Here is a 21,146-nt window from a genome sequence, read left to right as displayed (position 1 = left end):
GCCTGCCCTCTGCCACCCGGGAGCAGGCCTAAGCCAGCAGGTCGTTATCTCCCGAGGGGTCCCAGACTGCGAGAGGGCACAGGCCGGGCTGAGGGACACCCCCCTTCCCCTGAGTGCACAAATTTTTGTGCTCCAGGCCTCTAGTCCTATATAATAAAAGCCTAAGTGGCCATTACAGTGGAACGACCAGAACAGCTGGTCACTATGATGCACATTGACCACCAGGCGGCAAAAGCTCAATGCAGGAGCTGCCCCTTATGGTCAGTGTGCTCCCACAGGGGGAGTGCTACTCAGCCAGAAGTCGGGCTCACAGCTGGTGAACGCAGTGATGGTGGCGAGAGCCTCTCCCGCCTCTGCTGGAGCGCTAAGGAGCAGTGATCCAAGGGGTAAGGAGCAAGCAGATGGGTGATTAGGAGTGAGGGGTCCCGGACTGTAAGAGAGTGCAGGCCAGGCTAAGCTGCCCCCCACACCCCTGTGCACGAATTTTGTGTACCAGGCCTCTAGTTACATAATAACAAGTGTAACCCCATTCTACAGTCTAATCCTTTGGATGTTATCTTAGACCCTTGCTTTGGTTGGTGTCTTCGTCTGTTGGGCTGCTATAACAAAATACTGCAGACTGGGTAGCATGAACAGCAGAAATGTATTTCTCACATTTCTAAGGCTGAGAAGTCCAAGATCAAGATGCCAGCACATTAATGTTCTGGTGATAGCTCTCTTCCTGGTTCATAGCTGGTGCCTTCTTCCTTTGTCCTCAGTGGTGAAAAGGGCAAGGGATCTCTGGAGGGTTTCAATGAAAGGAACATTAATCCCATTTATGATGGCTCCACACTCATGACCTGATCACCCACCAAAGGCCTCACCTCCTAATACCATCACATTGGGCCCTGGGATTTCAACAGATGAATTGGGGAGGAGACACATTCAGACCAAAATAAAATGAATGTGGAAGATATTTCTTCCATTTAGAAGAGGAAAAAAACATGAATAAAGGTACATCAATTAAAATAGTTCACCTATATGCTAATTTAGAGAATATTCTAAGTTAAATGGATTTCATGTTGCAGAATAACACAGATTGCAATAAGATACTTTATCCAAGGTTATATCCTTGGATAATTTTCATATCATTGGGTGTTTAAACATTCTCAAGGTTATATTCTTGGATAATTTTCACATCATTGAGTGAAGTATCTTTATTGCAGTAAATAGGGAAGAACCATGCTTTCTAGGTAGCTATATAGAACAACACATGTTTATTTCAGATTTTATGAAGATTTAAAAAGGGTTTTTTTGAAAATCTACTTTAAAAGACCTACTTACAGTTTGGAGTATATCAATATGAATATAATTACAAATATTAGATATACTTTGGTTTTTACAATTCTTTCCAATTATTCTTGTCCAGTGAAGGGATTGATCTCTGTTCTGACCATGATTTGTTCTTCTTGGGATTAGTCTGTCTTCTATATGCATGCCTGTGTACTTGTCTACCCTGTGCATACTGGATATCTTACTATATATTTTAAGCAATCCATAATTATTTTTGGCTCATAATCTTTCTCAAAACATTTTTTAAAATACATTTTATTGATTTCAGAGAGGAAAAGAAAGGGATATTGTTGAGTAAGACTCCCTCCACGTTCTGCGTGGAGTATGGTTCGGTATCTGAAAGAGGAGCTGCAACAACAAATGAGAGAAAAAGACACGAGATAATTTTGCAATATTGGGGGACCAGGCGGCAAGTCGAGAAGGACTTCCTCCCTTGCTCAGGCTTATTGATTCTGGGATGCACCCATAGCATAGCCCTTAGGCAGGTGACCCCTGGCAACAGGCAGACTAGCCCATCAGCAAGGATTTACATAATAATAAATGGGGGAGTAGTTTCAGCTACCACTGTCTGGACAAACAGAGGTGGCGCCTAGCTGACCTCTGCTAGGGCTTCAAAGGCACCCAGCCTTTGTGTGTGTGGGGGGGATAGCTGACCTCTGCTAGGGCTTCAAAGGCACCCCGCCTTTGTGGGGGGGGGAGTGTCTCTGTCTATGTTTATCAGATAGTGAAGGCAATGAACAGTTTCCCACAGGATATAGAAATATCAATGATCAGAGAGAATCATTGATGGGCTACCTCCTGCACTCCCCACACTGGGATCCAGCCCACAACCTGGGCACATGCCCTGACCAGGGATCAAATTGTGACTTCCTGGTTCATAGGTCAAAGCTCAACCACTAAGGCACACCCTCCAGGCATCTCAAAAATATTTTTAACTCTAGTCACTTGGAATTGATTTCCATGGAAGTTTGGCTTTCCAACATTATACCCTACTGCATATCAACTATTTGCCTTAGTGCTAACTGGAGGCACAGCTCTGGTCTTTCTGTTTGGCATTTCCATTCTCTAGACTAAGTGCTCTGTCCTATTAGCAGTGTTTTTAATAGTAGCCTGTGGTAATGCAGGGAGTTTTATCACACATTTGTATTACACAGTAACTTCCTTGTTTAGTTTTCAAGCTCCAAATCCTCTCCTATTGTGCAGGTCTTGAGGTTTTTTTGTAACTGCAAGAAAGTTTCCCCTGGGAGCTATAGGAATGTGGTATGAATAATCTTACATAAAATGATCTTGGGAAATTTTATTTGATAGTAATTAAGGAAATATAATTCTTCAGTGGATAATATGATGGCCACAGCATACAGTACGTTTCCCCTTCCCTCCCGCCCTTTCTTCTCTTTAGCCTAACTCTTGGACTCCCCTGTTTCTTCCCCCTTCCTCTTCCTCAAACCTCTTCTTTCTTCTCCTCCTCTTCTTTTTCTTCTTGTTCTTGTTCTACTTCTGCTTCTCTTTCTCCTCCAATTCCATATTTTATTCTTATTCTTCTTTCCTCACCCCTTCTCTCTCCCTATTTCTTTCTCTCCTCCCTGCAAGAATATTTTTCTTATTTTTGGACCCAGGTTTAATAGCCCCTAGTAATTTTTTTGATTGCAATCAACCTGTAGTGAGTATAAATCAGAGGAAAGCTATTTTTAACAGAAATGCACATACTATGAATATGTTAAAGTTAGAAACATATAAGGTATACTTTTGGAATACTGTTTTGGGAATATCAGTGTTATATTTTGAAGATACAGGATAAAACATCACAAATGGGGCCAAAAAGTTTTCTTGACCAAATGACACTGACACAATTAATTATAACTTAGAAAAAAAGTGCTCATTTAAATATATATATAAAGAAAATATTAAAAGATTAGATATAATTTTTACAAATATAAGGCAATGAGAAGACGATGTTGGGAGATATTTACATTAAATCAGAAAAAAAAGGCTTTCTAACTATAAAGTTGGTATGAGGAATAAAAAAAATCCAAACCAAAAATATTCCACCACAAGTGAAAAGAAGAGCAATACATTAAAAAAAAAAATAGGGGAATTAACATAAAAAATGGTAAGCTCAAAAGGTGAAAGAGAAAATAAACAAATAATTCTTAGAGGGTAAATCTCAGTAGTTACCAAATATATGGAAAAAGCACGCCTTTAATAATATTTGTAATAAAATATAGTAAAATTTTCTAATTACATCCGAAGACTGAGTGCTGCAGCAGCTCATATTCATCTTCATTCTCTGCCTCTGAGAAAGGGAAGAGATGCAGTTGTTGATTTATATTGTAAGATGCTATTGTTTTTAGATCTTGGGAAATTGAACCAGCTTTCCCTCTTCCTTTTCCACATGTACTCTCACTATAATTTCTAGGTTCTTTTCTTCAGACCTACCATTGTATTTGACTTTGTCGTAGACGTTTGTCTTGACTTTCTTCTTTGTTCCCTTTTCCTGGCTTTATTCCTAGTTCAGTCTATGATTGAGAAGGAAGGCTGCATAGTGTAGGGATTTACAGCATAGGCTCTGGAGTAAGCCTACCTGAGTTCAAATCCTGGCTCTACTAACTGGAGGTCAAGTGAAACCAAGGAGAATATTTTACATCTTATTATCCCCCTCTATAATGTGGGGACATTTTAGGAGATTCTCTTTTTGTTGTTGTTGTTAATTCTCACCAGAAGATATTTTTCCAATGATATTTAGAGAGAGTTGAAGGGTAGGAGGGAGACAGAGAGAGAAAAGCATCCATGTGAGAGAGACACATCGATTAGTTGCCTCCTGCATCCACCCCAACCTGGGCTGGGATTGAGCCTGCAACCAAGGTACATGCCATTAACCGAAAGCAAACCCAGGACCCTTCAGTCCAATGGCTGATGCTCTATCCACTGAGTCAAACCAGCTAGGGCAGGAGATTCTCTTCATATGGGGTTGATAGATGGCTCAAATATGTCATTATTTATGAATTGCTTAGTGCAGTATCTGGCATACAATAACCGCTGTATAAATAAGGATCAAAATGCATTACATTTAAAAAATATTTTGCATAGATAATATTATCTTCCTTTTAATGCTTACAGTGTTTTGTAATACAGAAGTATTTTTATATAAACATATCGATACTTCTTTCTTGATTTTTAACTTCTCTATAGCAATAAATATTTCATTAGCCAAAATCATAATTTTATTCTAGCATATTTATTTTTTATATTTAAGTATCTTATGTATAAGTTATGTTGATTACAACTTTATTGAAATATGATTCTGATACTATAAAATTAATCCCTTTAAAATGTACAATTTAGTGGTTTTATTACAGTCACAAAATTTTGCAGCCATCAGCTATCAAGTTTACAACATTTCCATCATTCCAAAAAGTATTCTATATCTTTTAGCAGTCATTTTCCATCTCCCATTCCTCTCTCTACTGATAAACATTAATTTATTTTCTGTCTCTATGGGACTGAGTTATTCATGTTGTAAGATATATCAGAACTTTATTCACTTATTGACAAATAACATTGTATATAAATATGCCACTATGTGTATATCTATTCATCAATTGATAGGTATTGAATTGTTTTTACTTTTTGATTATTATAAGTTAATGAGACTGAATATCTGTGTATAATTGGTGTGTAGAAATATTTTTTGTGTGTTTTTTGCTGTTGTTAATCCTCACCTGAGGATATTTTTTTCCCATTGCTTCTTAAAGAGAGTGGAAGGGAGGGAGGGAGGAAGGGAAAGAAAGAGAGAGAGAGAGGTAAAGAGGAGTTACATTGATTGGTTGCCTCCCTCATGTGCCTGGAACCCAGGTACATGCCCTTGACTGGGAATCAAACTCGTGACCCTTTGGTGCGTTTTTTGGTGTATGCCTAGGCATTAAACTGTTAGAGACATGATGACCCTTTGTTTAATTCTTGAAGGAACCGCCAAGCTATTATCCAAAGAAGGTGTACCATTTAATACTCCTACCCAACAACATGTGAAGATTCCAGTTTTTCCAAATGCTCTCATACAATTGTATTGTCAGGGGTTTTTTTTGTTTGTTTGTTTTTGTTTTGTTTTGTTTGCCAGTCTAGAAGATGTGAACTGGTATCTCATAGTGATTTTTATTTGCATTTCCCTAATGACTCATGGTGCTGAACACCCTTCTATATGCTTATATTGCCCATTGTAAATTGTCCATTGTAAATCATTTTTGAGAGATAGCTGTTCAAATCCTTTACCCATTGTTTTAATAGGATTATTTATGTGTTTAATTTCATGGTTCATTGTATATTCTGGATACAAGAACCATATGAGACAGATAATTTGAGAATTCTCCCATTCTATGCAGTAGTTTTTATATTTAGTTAGTTAGTTAGTTAGTTAGTTAGTTTCATGATAGTGTTCTTTGGGGAGCAAAAGTTTCTAATTTTGATGAAGTATAATTGATCTATTTTTCTTTAGTTTGCTGCACGTGGTCATGGAACTCTTTGCTCAGTTGTCTTAGTGGTGAGCTAATGATCAGACAGAGATTTAATTAAATACCTTGAATCAGTAAATCCTCCAGACTTGGCTGAGGTGCTCTACTTCCGTTTATTGACATGTGTTGAATGCTCCTACAAGCATTTACACGTCTGCGTTCGTCTTCACTAAGGTCAGTCAGAGATGAGGGATTAGGGATTCTGGTCATGGATACAACCCTGAACATTTGTCTGGTCTTCTATCCTCCCAGGAATACACAGATCTTTTTAAATCTCCTTGTGGACATCCCATTGGTTTTTTCTTTTACGTTTATGTTGTTGTGGTGCCTATTGTTATCCATAACTAGTAAGTAGCTCCATGTTAAACAACTGATTTTTGTGTGTTTTGTTTTGTTTGTTTGTTTAATAAAGGCTTATGAGTAGAGGCCTTTAACCAGATGAGGTCTCGGAAAAGTTCTAAACTTGTTCTCAGCCCTCAGATGTTTGCTAGGATGATGAGTTAAGAAGCTGGTGGGTCAAGACTTCCAAAGCAGCTGTGGAGAGAGGGACGACACAACTCCCAACCATTTATGGAGATTCAGCCGCTTTTTTTTCACCAGGTTTTTTGTTTTGTTTTGTTTTTTAGAAATAATTGACATACATACATACATACATATATGGTTTGATTCACATATATTGTGAAATGATTACTACAGTTTGTGGTCTGTGGATTGGTGTGAGCTTTTGCCTATTTCCAGAGTTTTAAAAAAGTTGGTTTTAACAAATTTGCCAATCTATCCATTATTTTCATGGAAGAAAACACTTTCCGGTCTTTACTGTCCCAAAGTTGTTTTTTAGATTTTATTTTGACAAATGAGTGAGATTTTTTTCCTTTCTTTCTTCCAAAGTGTTTATGCAATTGTTCCCATAGCTTTGAAATATTATGGTAAATGTTTTCTAATATATTGATTGTTTTTGAGTTTTAAAAAATCCTGTTCTATCAATATAGCTATAAATTTTATTTATGACCACCCTGTTTAATTTTTTATCTGGGTAAATATATAATTAAAGGATATAAAACAAAAGGAACAATTACAAGTGTGAATAATGTAATTAAGATCTCTTGTTTTAGCTACAACTAAAAAAAAAAAAAAACATAGTATATCTTTATTCATTGAAAATGTAAACTGGATTAGAAAAAATATGTGGAAATTGAGTTAGTTTACACCAAACTCATATACTTCATATAAATACTAAAAAGCTATGTTTGTGAGTGAGATTATACATTTTAAACAAAACATGTCTTACAAAAGTGGTAATTACTAGTCTTCCAACTTTATAGGACTTACAATGATTATTTTGATAATTTAAAACAATATTTTACTCTATTTACTTTGCTCCTGAGTACACTTTATAAAATTGTTTAAAAATATATTAAACACAAACAGGTCACTTTTAAATTTTACTTTTTTTTTTCCTATAGGACTTTGGAGATGATGGATCCTTGTATATTACTAAGGTTACCACAACTCACATGGGCAATTACACCTGCTATGCAAATGGCTATGAACAAGTCTATCAGACTCACATCTTTCAAGTGAATGGTAAGAACTGTGGTATTGCTATAATTACTTTTTGCGCTGCTAGATATTCAGAGTATTGTAGTGGACTGGGAAGGTAAGGCTTCATTTTTAAGTCTTTGGACTTACTGTTAATGCAAACCTTTTTTTCAATTAAAAATGTGTTTGAGTTGAATAAATACTGTAAGCTGTACCACTTTTCTCATCAGGAATCATTGTAAAGTATCTCATTCTAACTAAATAATTAAAGCAGAGAAAATTGAAATTACCTTTTAAGTTTAAGAATATCAACAAATAAGCAACCATATAAATTTTAGAAACTGAAAAAAGAAACATTTAAAAATGTAATCAGATCATCTATTTTATTTAGCTTATTAATGATATAGAAAACTGTTATTATCTATAGCAAATTTTATACTCTTAATGGTTAATTTGATGGCTATGAATATTCGCCAAGTAAGCTGATATCATTCTTATAATTCAAGCTTTGTTTTCTTTTGACTTAATTCAGATTTTAGTTATTTAGTTGAATTGATGATATATCATTGCATATTTGATTAATACACACTGATTCATTTTTATACTAATAAAATATATATTTTAATTAAACTTGTGATTTATAAAATAAAGGCAGAAACTCCCGTGGCTCCTAATACAGGAATAATGATGTCTCAGAGCTCTCTCTCTTCCCAACTATTAGTCTTAATATTATGAATTAATTAAGAGAAATTCAATACATTAGTCTCCCTTTATCTGCAGAGAATAGACCCCCATTGGGTGCCTGAAAGCACAGATAGTACTGAACCCTATATATACTATGTTCTTTCCTATACATACCTATGTTATAGTTTGATTTATAAATTAGGCACAGTAAGAGCTTAACAACAGTAATTAATAATAAAATAGAACAATTATAATAATATACTATAATAAAAGTTATGTGAGTATGATCACTTGTTTCAGGGTTTCCCTTGTTGAAGTTTTTGTATAGGCTCAGTGTTTACATATATCTCCTTTTCCCCCAGTTTACCCCAGCCCCCCAGCCATTCCCACCCCGGGAAAGCCCCCACCTCCCCAGTGTCTGTGTCCATTGGTTATGCTTATATGCATGCATACAAGTCCTTTGGTTGCTCTCTAACCCCCACCCCTCCCAACCACCACCATTTGTCTATGGATCCATTCTTGTTTATCAAATTATATTGATCATTATAGCCCACATATGAGGGAGATCATGTGATATTTATCTTTCTCCCACTGGCTTACTGGGTCAAATGAGAGTTCCATTTTTAACTTTTTCTCCATAGTCTTCCACAGTGGCTGCACCAGTCTGCATTCCCACCAGCAGTGCAGGAGGGTTCCTTTTTCTCCACATCCTTGCCAGCACTTGTTGTTTGTTGATTTGTTGATGATAGCCAGTCTGACAGGTGTGAGATGATTCCTCATTTTTGTTTTGATTTGCATCTCTCAGATGATTAGTGACTTTGAGCTTGTTTCATTTCATATGTCTCTGGGCCTTCTGTAGGTCCTCTTTTGAAAGTATCTATTTAAATCCTTTGCCCAATTTTTGAATGTATCATTTATCTTCCTTTTGTTAAATTGTATGAGTTCTCTGTAAATTTTGAAGATTAAACCCTTATCAGAAACATCATTGGCAAATATATTCTCCCATGCAGTGGGCTTTCTTGTTGTTTTGTTGATGGTTTCTTTTGCTGTGCAGAAGCTTTTTATTTTGATTTAGTCCCTTTTGTTTATTTTCTCCTTAGTCTCCATTTCCCTAGGAGCTATAAAGATATTGCTATGACATATGTCTGCTATTTTGCGCCTAATGAGTCTTGTAGGATTTTTATGGTTTCCCGTCTTACGTTTAAGTCCTTTATCCATTTTGAGTTTATTTTTGTGTATGGTGTAAGTTGGTGGTCTAGTTTCATTTTTTTGCATGTATCTGACCAAATTTCCCAGCACCATTTATTGAAGAGAGTGTCTTGACTCCATTGTATGCTCTTGCCTCCTTTGTCAAATATTAATTGAGCTTAATGGCTTGGGTCGGTTTCTGGGTTCTCTGTTCTATTCCATTGGTCTATATATCTGTTCTTGTGCCAGTATCAGGCAGTTTTGAGAACTGTGGCTTGGTAATATAGCTTGATATTTCTTCTTCTTTCTCAGGATTGCTGTGGCTATTCGGGGTCTTTTTTATTTCAGATGACATTTTGGAGAGTTTGTTCTAGATCTTAGGAACATGTTTTCTATTCACATTTTCTACGCACATAATTAGCACATAATTAATGCCTTTTCAATCTTAATTAAGCACTTATTGTGCACTGGGGCTATAACTTTTGCACTTTGAGTTATGAGCAAAATGAGAAGAATTTTCTTTTGTCTTCACAATTCACAGATAGAAGATACTGGATTACTCTGGATTTTAGAAACCTCAGCATACAATTATTTTCTTATTAAATTGAGAACTTTTACCTTTTTACTTCATGGAGGAGCTTCCAGCTTCTCTTTGGCATATCTGAATTGCCAACATCATTACTCTTGTGCTTTGGGGCCATTATTAAGTAAAATAAGTGTTACTTGAACACAAGCATTTGATACCATGACAGTTGATCTGATAATCAAGACAGCTACTGACTGAGTAATGGTCAGGGAAGGTATACAGTGTGGAGATCTGGACAAAGAGATGATTTATGTTCTGAGCAGGTGTACTGAGACTGCTGGATTTTTCATCAAGCTACTCAGAATTATGTGCAATTTAAAATTTATGAGTGGTTTATTTTGGGCATTTTTATTTTTGTAATTGTAGACCTCAGTTGAGTGCAGGTAACTGAAACTGCAGGAACAGAAGTGCAGAGAAGAGAGGAATTACTGCCTTAGGAGTGATTGCCTAGGCTGAGCACAAATGCTTTCCCTTTTCCGGGAACAAAGACCCCTGAACTTAGGAGTAAAACCAGTCTCTTCTATTATCTCCTACTACATGTAATCTACTTCAAAATCCTTGGTATAAATGTTGAAGGATAGGATTTGGAAAGAGGAACAATCATATTATCATTACTGAACATGAGTTGAAGGTGAAGAGAGAGAGAGAGAGAGAGAGAGAGAGAGAGAGAGAGAGAGCCCTGCAGTAGTTAGAGAATGATGTAAAGCCAAAAGAGGGAGTTTTACAGATGTGATCATTTTTATGCTGGGGTAAATCCCATCATAAAATCCAGTAAATGTTACTGGACTAGTCCTTTGGCATGTGTGCATCAAAAGACTTGAACAGGAGCTTGCAGCAAAGAGAATAAGGGTATATTTTTAGGAAGTGGTCCCTGCCCTGAGATACAGGTGAGCTAATGCACAAAGACCTGGCTCCCTGATAGCTTTGAGGTTGTGGGTTGTATAGGGGAGAAACCATTAATCATAGTGACTAAGGGGGTTAGAGTCATGGTCAGGGCTGGGTCTCTACAGATTGGTCACTTCTAGGGTAGGGGATAGTTGATCAGTGCATCTGATTGACTTCAATTCTTGATGTTGCTTCGTCTGGTTGTTTGCTTTTCTGTGGCCGGAGAAGTCAGTGGGGGGTGAGGAAAGGGCACTTACGTAATACTTTAAACAATAAAGAAGTAAAAAATAAAAGAATTAAAAAAACAATAAAGCACAACTGAAGCCTAGATGTCATCTCTAGTTTGACTGAAACTCTTCCTCTGGAGTCAACAGACCCGAAACTTTGTTCCCAAAATTATTTGCTGCCAATCAGAACCTCTTTGTCCTGAGGGCTTACTGATTAAGGGGTGGCTGTACAAGGGAGAAGGAGGCAGGTGGTGAGTAAGGGTGCTGGATGTGGCCAGTTTTAATCAAAAGGAAAGAAAGGAGAAAAGGTCATATTTAACAAAGGGAGTTTATGCACATTACATAAAATGAAAAGCAACTCATTTAAGAGAAAAGGGGATAATTGCAGTAGTTGAGTCCTTAAAGAGTTGATGTAACATAGTTATACAAATGGAAGGATTGATGTTTGGAAAATGAATAGTTAATCTATTAAAACAGTGAGCAAGACAGACTGGGAACAAGCCTTCAGGGTGGGAGCAGGTGGAAATCCTCTTTACATTGCTTGGGTTTTTTTCAGTGCATTGAGAAATACCAACTATGGTGGGGCCTTGACTTACGAGTTTAATTCGTTCTGAGACCGAGCTCGTTAAGGAGCATGTTAACTCAAATTACTCTATCAACTCAATGCAAAAAATCGGCCGAGAGACAACTGGTATCTCAAAAAACTCGTTAGTCGGGACACTCGTAAGTCAAGGGCCCACTGTATGTAGTTGTGGTGTTGGGCTTAGCTTTGGGAGTTCTGGAGAATCTATACTATATTCATATGTTTTTATTCAGCTGTGTTGGCTGTAAATTTCCAATCAGATAAAAAAAAGTGATTTGGATTTAACCAGCATTTTATTTTGTCAGGTAAGTGAGAGAGAGACATAGGAAAGAAAGTTAATCAATTTATAAAAAAATGATTATAATAACAGGCCGTAGAGTTAGTGGTAGGTTAGAGAGAGAAGTAAGACCATGAGAAATGTGAAATAAAGTGAAAAATGATTATAGCTTCCAAATTGGTCAGGTAATAATAGAACGGGTTAAAGGGAGAAAAAAAAGCAATAACTTCACTCAAGGCATTGTCTTAAGGCATCTGACAATTTCTGTTTATCAGAACTACTTTAAATTAGATTAAGTCTATATAAAAAAATATATGGACCATAAAGTTTTGATAAATGTTTAGGCAGCTCAGCAGTTCTAAATCTAACTTGCCAGTCTGGCTTTAGCTAAAAAGGAGAAATGAAGTATAAAATAACACTAATTCATCAAATTGAAACATAATTGATTAAAAACTTGTTCTGATGCATTTTTATCAATGAGGGAAGATAATAAGTGCATTTTAGGAATCGTCTTTAATATTTAAACATATTTGAAGGGCCAAAGAACTGTAAAAACATATTGTGTATCAGTGAGAGATTGCCTTTAGCTTCTATAACAGTGGCCCCAAATAACAGGAACTTTTTGCTACAGTGTGTTTTTCTTATGGGGGACCAGGGCATCTTTACTTTGTGGGAAGAGAATGGGAAGGGTTTTTATTATTCAGATGCCTCTTCCTTCTCTGGGGATGGTGAGGGGCCACCTGACAGATCACTTTAATGATGCTTAACCAAAAACTTTTAGACTGACTGATTAAGAGAGGTTGAAACTGCATTTAGAACAGGTATTAAATGTAGGTTTGGTGTCATGGCCTTTCACGGTAGCACTGTGACACCATTTTGGGCCTGTGGTTTTTCTCTTTAACATAACACTTTCTAAGAAAATATTTTGAAATAGTAGGATTACCTACAAAATAGAAGCCTTCTAAGAAATTTGCTAAACAAGCCGTTTTTCCCTTCTTTTGTATGTGTGTTTTTTTCTCTTTCCATTGGGTTTAAGCTGTTTTATATTTGACATAACTTTAATCATATGTTTTTGTGTATAAATAAGTATTGTAAACTTGAGATCACTCAGAATACTGTTGTAGTTCAATCAAAAAAGAATACTTAAGAATGAACTTTTACAATGGAAAAATATAAAGAAAATGCAAATTAGATAGGCAAATTGCACATTTATGGACCTAATAAATCTCTAAAACTAGTTTAATTCATTTTCCATTCTCCATCCACTATTCAGAAAAGGTTAAAAAGACCTTTAGAAAATTAGATTTTCATAGGGAATTTAACATATTTATCTTAACAATTTGTCAATTAGTAATAAAAATAAAACATATCATTGACTACCATAAAAAGCTCTGAAAATACAAGTTAATGGAATTTGTGAAAAAGTGTTTTTGAAGTGCAAAGTCTATTTAAATATCCCAGGGTGAAAGTCAAATAAAAATCTATCAAACGCCCTGATTTTTTTCAAACAATGCAAAATTGGGTCATTGAAATATGAGAGTGCTTCGGTGTCCTTGTCAGAAGAAATATTATGTATATATCAAAGGTGCTTGACTCTACCAGTAGAATTCATTTCATGCTTTTCTTTTTCTTTTTACATAAAGTAAATTGCCTTTAGATCTTCAGTTTATGATACAGAATGTTTGAAATGTTCAGTGTTTACACTACCCTCTGGGCAGAAAGCTTGTCCATATCCACAATGGACCTATTTCTCGTTCATATTGTTTAAGACCTCACACATAATATCAAGTGTATTTTTTTTCTATTCATGTCAGAAATTTCTATACAAGATTGCTGGTTTTCTAGGATGCCTCTATAGAACATCCCTATTTTCCTCCTTTAAAGTTAGAAAGTGTCTTAAATGTAAGGTAATAATGGGCAGCTTCCTTTGCCTCATAGAATGGAATTTTCTTATCCTTTCATAGGCCGCCTGCCCTACTAACCCTGACAAGCTTTCTGTTTGGCCAAAGTGGGGGCGGGGATAAAACCTCCCTGCAAACAGTAAGATCCAGAAAGCAGGAAGTGAGAGCCTTCCTTTGTCCTTCTCACTCCTCCTTCCACTGTGAGTTATTAAGGATGGGAGTAAGGGAAACCTTGAGGATTACTCTGTCTCAGTGATTCCCCAACTGTGGTTCTTGGGCAGCCAGCATCAGCAAGTTGTTTGAAATGCAAATTATCAGGACAGGATGCACCACCCCTATGGAATCTGGGACTCTGGGCATGAGGTAGAGTAACAAACCCTCCTGGTGATTGTGACTGTAATGTTTGAGAACTACTGCTCAAACAGTTGTATTGGCTAGAAACATGAGGAGTGGGAGAATGTGTTCCTTCCTCCTATTCTCCAGCTTTTTTCTCTTTTGACCTGAAACTAAGTTTATAGTGACCTCAGGGAGTCACTCCTCCTTAGGCGTCATAGATCAGACATGTCTTAAATCAGCCTTACCCCTCATGAGGTCCTGCAGCCAACAACCTTGACGTCTTTCTCCAAACCCTGCACTGGCCACCTCAGCTGAGGTGAATGTCTTTTGACAATTTGTTACTATAGAAACCAGTCTTTCTGCCACTTTTTTTAGAACTTTATTTGAACCAGGAAACTTTACCAGATGCATTCAAGGTAGCTCAGATGTGCCAGGTGTTCAATGCCCTCAGGACACAAGTCAATGGGTAAGAAGCTCAGCTTCCCACCCATTCTGTGGGCAGGTTGTGAGTTGCCTTGTACATGATTCTTCGGAGGGTCTACTTTAGAATTTAGCTATTTTTGCTCATAATAAGAGCATGCTCATGAATATCATGAATCTTCCTTTCTCTCACTCTCTCTCTCTCTCTCTCTCTCTCTCTCTCTCTCTCTCTCTCTCATTTTCCTTACCCTTTATCTTACCTTTCCCTCTTTTTAACCTGTGCATCCTGGATCACTTCCGAAATCAACTATCTGAACCTAACTTATTTTCTCAGAGCTACTCTTGGGGACACTCCTACTTAGAAAAGACCTTATCTTAGTTACTATTGCTGCCCTTTTATAGCTTCCCTTGAGAACTACTGGTGGGTTCTATATGTTTCCTCCCAGAAGGGTTTTAAATATGATAGAAAGTACATTAATTTATGAACTCCAGGGCCTAAAAATTATTTCTCTCTATTATTTCCCATGCTAAATTATGTCCAGTTAACAGTTCAGTGGAGCTCTTCAGATCTGCAATTAGATTAAATCATGACAGCCTGATACTTCAATTATGCAATAGTGAAAGCATAGAGATGCTCAAAATTTAATATGCAATTTATTAAATTCTCAGAGAGAAATAAAGCTTCAAAGTTTAAGTTCCAAATAAATTAGCCCAAAGTAATTAATATCCAAAATTAAATTCTTGCAACATAAAATTTAAAGAAAGTCCAAATGGTTTAAAGTAAGTAAATCCTAAAGAATCAAGTTTCCTCTGATATCCTTTACAATGAGGGAGGAACTAGATTTTATTGCTTTGGGACAACTTCACCATATGCGTACATATGTATGCTGGGCTAATTCTCACTGGACTAAAAGGTGTCATCATGTAATTTGTTTTCAAATGGTTACATTAGTTCTATATCCATTTATTTCCTTGTATTCTGTCTTCTGTTAGGTTGCATAACTTTTAGAATTCTATCTTTTATCTATTTTACTATTGACTTATTAGCTGTACCTCTTTTTTAATTTTTAAAGTGTAGCTGTAGGTATATTTACAATATGCAACTTTAAACATATTACCATGTATCATCAAATATTTAACCAATCTATAATAATAAAAGCATATTATGCTAATTAGACTGGACATCCTGTCCTTCCAGACGATGCTGGGGCTGTGAGGGAAGCCCGGGTCCCGGGTGCCAGAGGGAAGCCTGTGCTGGCAGCCAGGGGAAGGAAGGCCTATTCTTGCATGAATTTTGTGCATTGAGCCTCTAGTATAAAATAAAAATGTTAAAGTAGCATACTTTGATCTCTCCCTTCCATCTATTATAATATTGGCAAACATTTTACTTTTTTATTTTATGAACCCCACATTTATTTTTACCTATTTCTTTAAAGACTTAAAAATCTCTCATATATTTTTTTTAATAAGTGAACAAGACTTTTACATTTATCTTTTCTAAGCCCCCATCATTCTTTCATGTAAATACAAACTCCTGAATTTTTTCTTTAGACTAATAAACATCCTTTAACAATGTGAAATTCAGGTCTGCTCCATGTTCTTGCTCCAATCTGTGAATTATTTGTTACTTATTCATGAGGTAAAGCATAGAATTTGTGAGTAGGCTTGTAAAAAATTTATAGTAATTTTGTATTGGTACGTCATCTATGTAACTGGTCTTATTTTCTGGTAACTGTAGAAGTTGAAGGGGGAAAAAAACCCACAAAACACAAGATCCCCACCACAGATAGATCTGGAATCACTTCCCTCAGGCCTGGATCCTCCACTGGATCCTTTTTGTATTCGTTTAACAGACAACAGAAGAGACAATATGTGAAGGATTGTGTGGATGGTTAGGACAGGCCTTGTGGTAGCAGATGGCATTTTTGACTGCTAACCTGAACTTGCAATTCATGCATTCTATTGAAAGAGAGTCTGAGGTAAAAAAGCTAGCTCTGGGCTCAGAAAGAAGGGGGAATACATTTAGTGTACACCTAGCCTCATTTTGCCACCAGAAAACAATGCCCCTAAGTTTTCTGGGAGAAAGATCAAACCATGCAATGTCACCTCTCTCGGAAAATGTTGAAGACCATCATGTTGTCCTTGGGAACAGGCACATTGGACCTAATACCACAATGGAATTACTTACATTTGTGAAACCGGGTCCTTAGGGATTCCACCAGCATTGTTGCAGCTGGCATATATACTTTTGCTGATTCTGAAACTAAACTTGAGATTAATGTTTCTGAAAACTGTGCCTACAGGGAGGAAAGTAGCAGAGACCCAAACCTCACTGTGAGCTCCACAGTTATCATTTTCTCAGTTTAGAAAGTTCCTAGACCTTGTGCTATATTTATTTCTGCTACCCCCACCCCATGCTTCTAAAGTACTCTTTCTTTAGTTCCATTATTTATTTCAGGAGGGTTCAGGAATTTTAATAATCTTCTTGGTTTGCCCTCTTTCCTTTAGTTTTGGTAGGGCAGTCTACTGAAATCATGGTCTTCCTTCTTTTTATTGCTCTCTGCTTTCTGGTTCAAACATTTTTATTTTTGTGTATTTCTCTACATGTTGTCTTGTGGGATGTGCCCTGGTGAGATATTTGAAAATATTGCATTTGGTCTGCCAAAAATACTCACAGCTCAAACTAATATCCCCCACCTTGTTCTTACCGATCCAAGTAATCCTACCCAAGGGCTGTCCTTATAATATCTAACCTACAGCCATACATGATCCATCATTATTTTGCCTGGACTCCTTTTCATCTTGGCAGTGATGTCCCTGAGTTTTAATTCTATAGATTTCCTGGCCATGTGCCCTTAGGTATAGAGGATAGCTCCATGGCCATGTACAATTACTGTCACTTTGAAATACATCCAGGGATGCCATGAGAACTTTATATTGTTCTTCTTTCTGACACATTGTTTCCTGCAATCTGTGTAAACACTTGAAAGAGGCCTAGAAAATACAAGTCTTACTTTTGTGTATCCCACCTTCATATTTATGAGCTCACATCACATCCCTCCTCTGTTTAACACCCTATAGTGGCTCCCAATGTCACTCAGATTAAAAGCCTGTCTTTGGAGTGCCCTTCAAAACAAACCATAAAGTGTTCTGATTTTGCAGTAACTTCTTATCTTCTTATTCTCTTCCTTGCAAACTCTGCTCCAGCTCCACTTAATGCTCACCCCCTTGTTGTCCTTAAATATGACAAGCATCCGGAGTTGGTTACTCCCTCTGCCTGAAAAAACTTCCCAGATTTCCACAATGCTCTGTTTCAACCTCCTTCAACTCTGTTGTTAAATGTCTCTTTCTCAATGAAGCCCATCCAGGCTACACAATTTAAAATTAAACCCAGTTCCCACCTTCCCACACTTGAGGCCTCTCTCAACTTTATCCATAGCCTTGTTACCCCCTGTCAAGTTGCATATACTATTTACATTGTTTTTCCCCCTCATATTTTAACATCTTTGATAAGGGATACTTTCTACAACATATGGTTATAAAACACAATGCATTTTATTAAACTGGTAGTATTTGTTTTCTTTGTTAGTGGTATACAAATAATAGCATTTTAGATTTAATTAAATAAGGTCCATTACTTATTTAAGATGTTTGTTTATTTTCATCTTCTCTCACTAGAAGAGATCCCTTCTTTTCTCTCGCCCATTAAATAAGGTCCATTACTTATTTAAGATGTTCGTTTATTTTCGTCTTCTCTCACTAGAAGAGATCCTTTCTCCTTTTCTCTCTCCCTCACTTCTCTCTCTCTCTCTCTCTCTCTCTTTCTCTCTCTCTCTCTCTCTCTCTCTCTCTCCCTCTCCTTTTACCTCCTCACCCCCTCCCCACTCTTTCTGTCTCTCTGCTTTTAGGTGCCTAGTACAGTGCTTTACACATAGTTATGACTCAATAAATATTTGCAGAAACAATGCACATTAAAAGATGACTAAATGTTTCTCATTAGTTCCTGGTTCAGGATCCTATGCAGAATCACTGTAGTCTACTATTTAAGATCCGCCCCCTCCCTTTCAGCTGTCAGGTTGCTAGGGATTGTCTGTGGTTTTATTAGATAGGCAAATAAAACATTTACTCATTTTTTAATAGTACCATTTTTTAAGAGCCACTGCTTCATAGTGTGTGTGTGTGAGAGAGAGACTTAGACTTGAAGATCTCATTTTTCCTTTTCATATCTGGCTGCTCTATCCTCTATGATGCACTCCTAAGTAAATGTATTCTCTAGTTTAATCAGTCTTTCTTTTGTTCTCATTTTCCACTACTTGTATCCTGATGAAAATTGAAGAATATTTTGCACCATTTCAGTTCCTCCTTGACATCCTAAGCAAACCTAATGCTTAGAGATAGTGAAGGTATGGAAGTTTAACTGCTGTCCTAAGCTTCAAGTTTTGTCCCTATCCAGCCCTTGAGATTTATTTCTCCAAAATAAGATACTTTTCAATGTTATATTTTTTTATTAATAAAATTAGAGGCCTGGTACACAAAAATTTGTGCACTCGAGGGGGTCCCTCAGCCTGGCCTGTGCCCTCTCACAGTCTGGGATCCCTCGGGGGATGTCCACCTGCTGGCTTAGGCCCGCTCCCTGGGGGAATGGGCCTAAGCTGGCAGTCAGACATTCCTCTAGCAGCCCAGGAGCCCTCGGGGGGTGTTCACTTGCCAGTGGGGACTAGTCCTAAGCTGCAGTTGGACATCCTTAGCGCTGCTGAGGAGGCAGGAGAGGCTCGTCTGCCCCCCTGGTGGTCAGTGTGTGTCATAGTGACCAGTCATTCACAGTCGTTCTGCTGTTAGGGTCAATTTGCAAATTACCCTTTCATTATATGCCTGATGCATGGGTGGGGGCCAGCTGGTTTGCCCTGAAGGGTGTCCTGGATCAGGGTAGAGGTCTTGCTAGGGTGCCTGGCCAGCCTGGTGAGGAGCTAAGGGCTATTTTCAGGTTTGCCACACCACCTTCAGGGAGTAGGGTCCTGCTGGGGTGCCTGGCCATCCTGGGTGAGGGGCTGAGGGCCATTTTCAGGCTGGCCACACCCCCTTCAGGGTAAGGGGTCCTGCTGGGGTGCCTGGCCAGTCTGGGTGAGAGGCTGATGGCTGTTTGCAGGCTGCCAAGGCCCCCAGCAGGGACCCTCACCCCATGAGGGTGTGGCCAGCCTGGGTGAGGGGCTGATAGCTGTTTGCAGGCTGGCCACAGCCCCTTCAGGGTGGGGGTCCTGCATGGGGTGTAGCGGAGGCTACAGCCAGCCAGGGCAGGCGGGAAACTTGGCTTATTCCATCGCCATTGCAACCAAGCCTCCTGCTTGCTCCAGCTCCATGGCTGCCAGCCGCCATTTTGGTTGGGTTAAATTGCATATAGTCACTCTGATTGGCAGGTGGGCGTGGCTTGGGCATAGCAAAGGTATGGTTAATTTGCATGTCTCTCTTTTATTAGATTAGATATGTACTTTTTGTTTGAATGAAGACATGCTGTAAATCTTTTCAATCTAAAACCTTGATAAAAATTTATATAAGTGAGGAAACCAGAGTTCAGGTTTCCCCCACTATCTGAAAGTAGAGTGTTCCTATTAAACTTCTCATAAACTGACATGGTGTAAAATGCAGATGCAGTTACTTTAGGGCAGAACTTGCTACTGGATGCACAGAATGAATGCAGAGAAAGCACATATGCTTCCACACACAGTTCAAAGCTTGGGGCTTGAGGCTAAGATGATGAGTGTTGCTCCCAGAAAGAAGCTGGGGGGGAGGCATTCTGCTGTTCTGGGTGTGCACTGCCTCCAAGACAGTGAGGTGAAAGCAGGTGCAGATATAGGTCTTTTGTACAAGCAAAGTGGACTTTTGAAAATTAGGGAATACTTCTACTTGTTACCACATGGCAGTGGGCCAGTGCTCACACACCCTTTGAACAAGCCCCACTTTATAGAAAGTTAGCTCTGCCTGACCCCCTTTTGGTAACTAATGGTAGTTGCTGGAATTCTGGTAGCCAGTTTGGTACTTCCTACCTAGGACTGCTACTAATACCTTAAAGCCATATTCTATCCACTTATGAGGGAATATGTCACCCAATGAGATAAAATCTAATTAGTTAATTTTTATTAAAGTTTAAAGCCCTGAAACTATATGCTGAGGCTGTAGCATATAGAAGCCAACTATGTTACTATTAAAAAAAATAGCTCTGAAACACATATTATCATCAGGGCTGAGTTACCCACTGGATCCACTTCAAAAGTTGTAGTTTCTCCTAGTGTTCATGTGTCACTTTTTGTGAATTTTCCAAGGTTTCCTAAAACATCATATATTGGGCATTTAGGAGATCAGTAAATAACAACAATCTCTTGTGATCTTGTCTTCAGAACTAATTTAAAGAAAGAAGCAGTAGGGTCTTATAAAGAATAAAATATCTGCATTCAGAAAAGCTGCTTAGAGAATGTGGTTGAAATAAAAGGCAATTATATGTCAGGATTTAATTTGACTACCAAGTCATGAACATTACTGTAGACCTCAATACATAGAAGCAGAGCCCAATACCACTGATTTTGCCAAGAGAGCTGAAGAGAATGTGTAGTCTTTCCAGGTGGACCCAAAATGTAAGAAGTGATGAGTAAAATAAGCTCAGTCTTACTCAAAACATACAATATAGACAC

At 37.8% G+C, this 21,146-nt stretch overlaps 1 protein-coding gene across 2 annotated transcripts in view; it reads left to right on the top strand.

Annotated features, from left to right (window-relative positions):
- The window catches only part of FSTL5 (follistatin like 5), a 570,527-nt gene that overhangs the window by 422,139 nt on the left and 127,242 nt on the right, over positions 1-21,146 (top strand). For both annotated transcript variants that reach the window (XM_006771055.2, XM_006771054.2), the window contains exon 8: positions 7,301-7,421. In XM_006771055.2, the coding sequence (XP_006771118.1) occupies positions 7,301-7,421 (121 nt within the window). The remainder of the gene's footprint in view (positions 1-7,300; positions 7,422-21,146) is intronic.

The sequence above is a fragment of the Myotis davidii genome, unplaced genomic scaffold (genome assembly GCF_000327345.1).
Source record: "Myotis davidii unplaced genomic scaffold, ASM32734v1 scaffold225, whole genome shotgun sequence".
In the NCBI taxonomy this organism is placed as follows: domain Eukaryota; kingdom Metazoa; phylum Chordata; class Mammalia; order Chiroptera; family Vespertilionidae; genus Myotis; species Myotis davidii.
The sequence above is the reverse complement of the archived record's forward strand: the minus strand, read 5'-3'. Positions and strand labels throughout refer to the sequence as shown.